The sequence below is a fragment of the Octopus bimaculoides genome, chromosome 7, assembly GCF_001194135.2.
Source record: "Octopus bimaculoides isolate UCB-OBI-ISO-001 chromosome 7, ASM119413v2, whole genome shotgun sequence".
In the NCBI taxonomy this organism is placed as follows: Eukaryota; Metazoa; Mollusca; class Cephalopoda; order Octopoda; family Octopodidae; genus Octopus; species Octopus bimaculoides.
The window spans coordinates 11825611-11826800 of NC_068987.1; the positions used below are offsets into that span (position 1 = coordinate 11825611).

A 1190-nucleotide genomic window follows, 5' to 3' on the forward strand; every position below is an offset into this window, starting at 1 on the left:
GTCTTCAAGTCCTCCAGTGTGTGAAGTTTTGTCTTGTACACCTCCTCTTTTGTGTAATCCCACAGGTAAAAATCACATGGAGTGAAATCTGTACGTTTTGGAATTCTGAATTTCTGGACTTCTGCAGTCACAGTCTTCAGGTTTTAGCTCCTGGACATAATGGGGTTTCCAAGGACAAAAATTCAATTCTTTATGCAACACCGTACGTATTGTGTGTCTTGTTAGTCGAGACACACAATACGTATGAGCTATCTGACATGTTGATTCTTATGGGCTGTGATTAAACATTTTCTGCACTGTTGCCATATTCTCCACTGATCAAGATGTGGTTGGATGGCCACTTCTTGCATCGTTCACAAAGCCCATGGTCATCGGCTTTGCATGGCAACTTTTTATTGTCTCCGGACGTAGTGTTGCATGCTTACTTTTCCATGCGTGTCACCATCTCTGAACCAAAACAATGGAATTCCACACTTCATAGCGAACTGTTATCTTAGCTCGCTCCTGAACAGTCAAGCAACTGGCCATCTGGAAAATAAGAAAAAAGAAATTAGACAATAAGAAAATAAGAAATCCCCATTAGTGTTGTCTGTTTAAAAAAATGTCTTCGTCATAAAAATTCTACTTTCCATCCACCCTGTATATGAGCTTTTATATTTTCAGGTAGTATATAGACTTAGGAGTGGCTGTGTGGTAAGTAGCTTGCTTACCAAACACATGGAGATCTTTCTTGGTGCAATCCTATGGTTATTCAAGACCAAAGGGGGTCTCCTCTATTATATCCAACCCAACATGAAATCATCAAACCTAATATGTGGTGAGTTGGCAGAATCATTCGCAGAATATTGTCCGTCTTAGCATTCTGAGTTCAAATTCCACTGAGGTCGACTTTGCCTTTCATCCTTTCAAGGTGGATAAATTAAGTACATGTCAAGCATGGGGGGGGGGGTATGTGGGTAGGGGGTTGGCTATGTAATTGACCTACCCCCATCCCCACAAATTTTTGGCCTTATGCCAAAATTTGAAACCATTAAAGTGGCAATATGGCAGAATTGTTACCATGCAGGGGCAGAATGCTTAGTGGCATTTCATCCATTCTGAGGTTTTGATTTCAAATTCTGCTCAGGTTGTTTATATCTTTCATCTTTTCAGGAGTCGATAGAATAAGTACCAGTTTAGTGCTGGAGTTG

The 1190-nt window shown here is 40.6% G+C and overlaps 1 protein-coding gene across 1 annotated transcript in view; it reads left to right on the forward strand.

Moving 5' to 3' along the window:
• The first annotated feature begins 792 nt into the window (after window positions 1-792).
• LOC106882388 (ATP-dependent DNA helicase Q1) overlaps window positions 793-1190 on the forward strand; it is a 31641-nt gene continuing 31243 nt past the window's right edge. The window contains exon 1 of the mRNA XM_052969118.1: window positions 793-817. Within this exon, the coding sequence (XP_052825078.1) occupies window positions 793-817 (25 nt within the window). The remainder of the gene's footprint in view (window positions 818-1190) is intronic.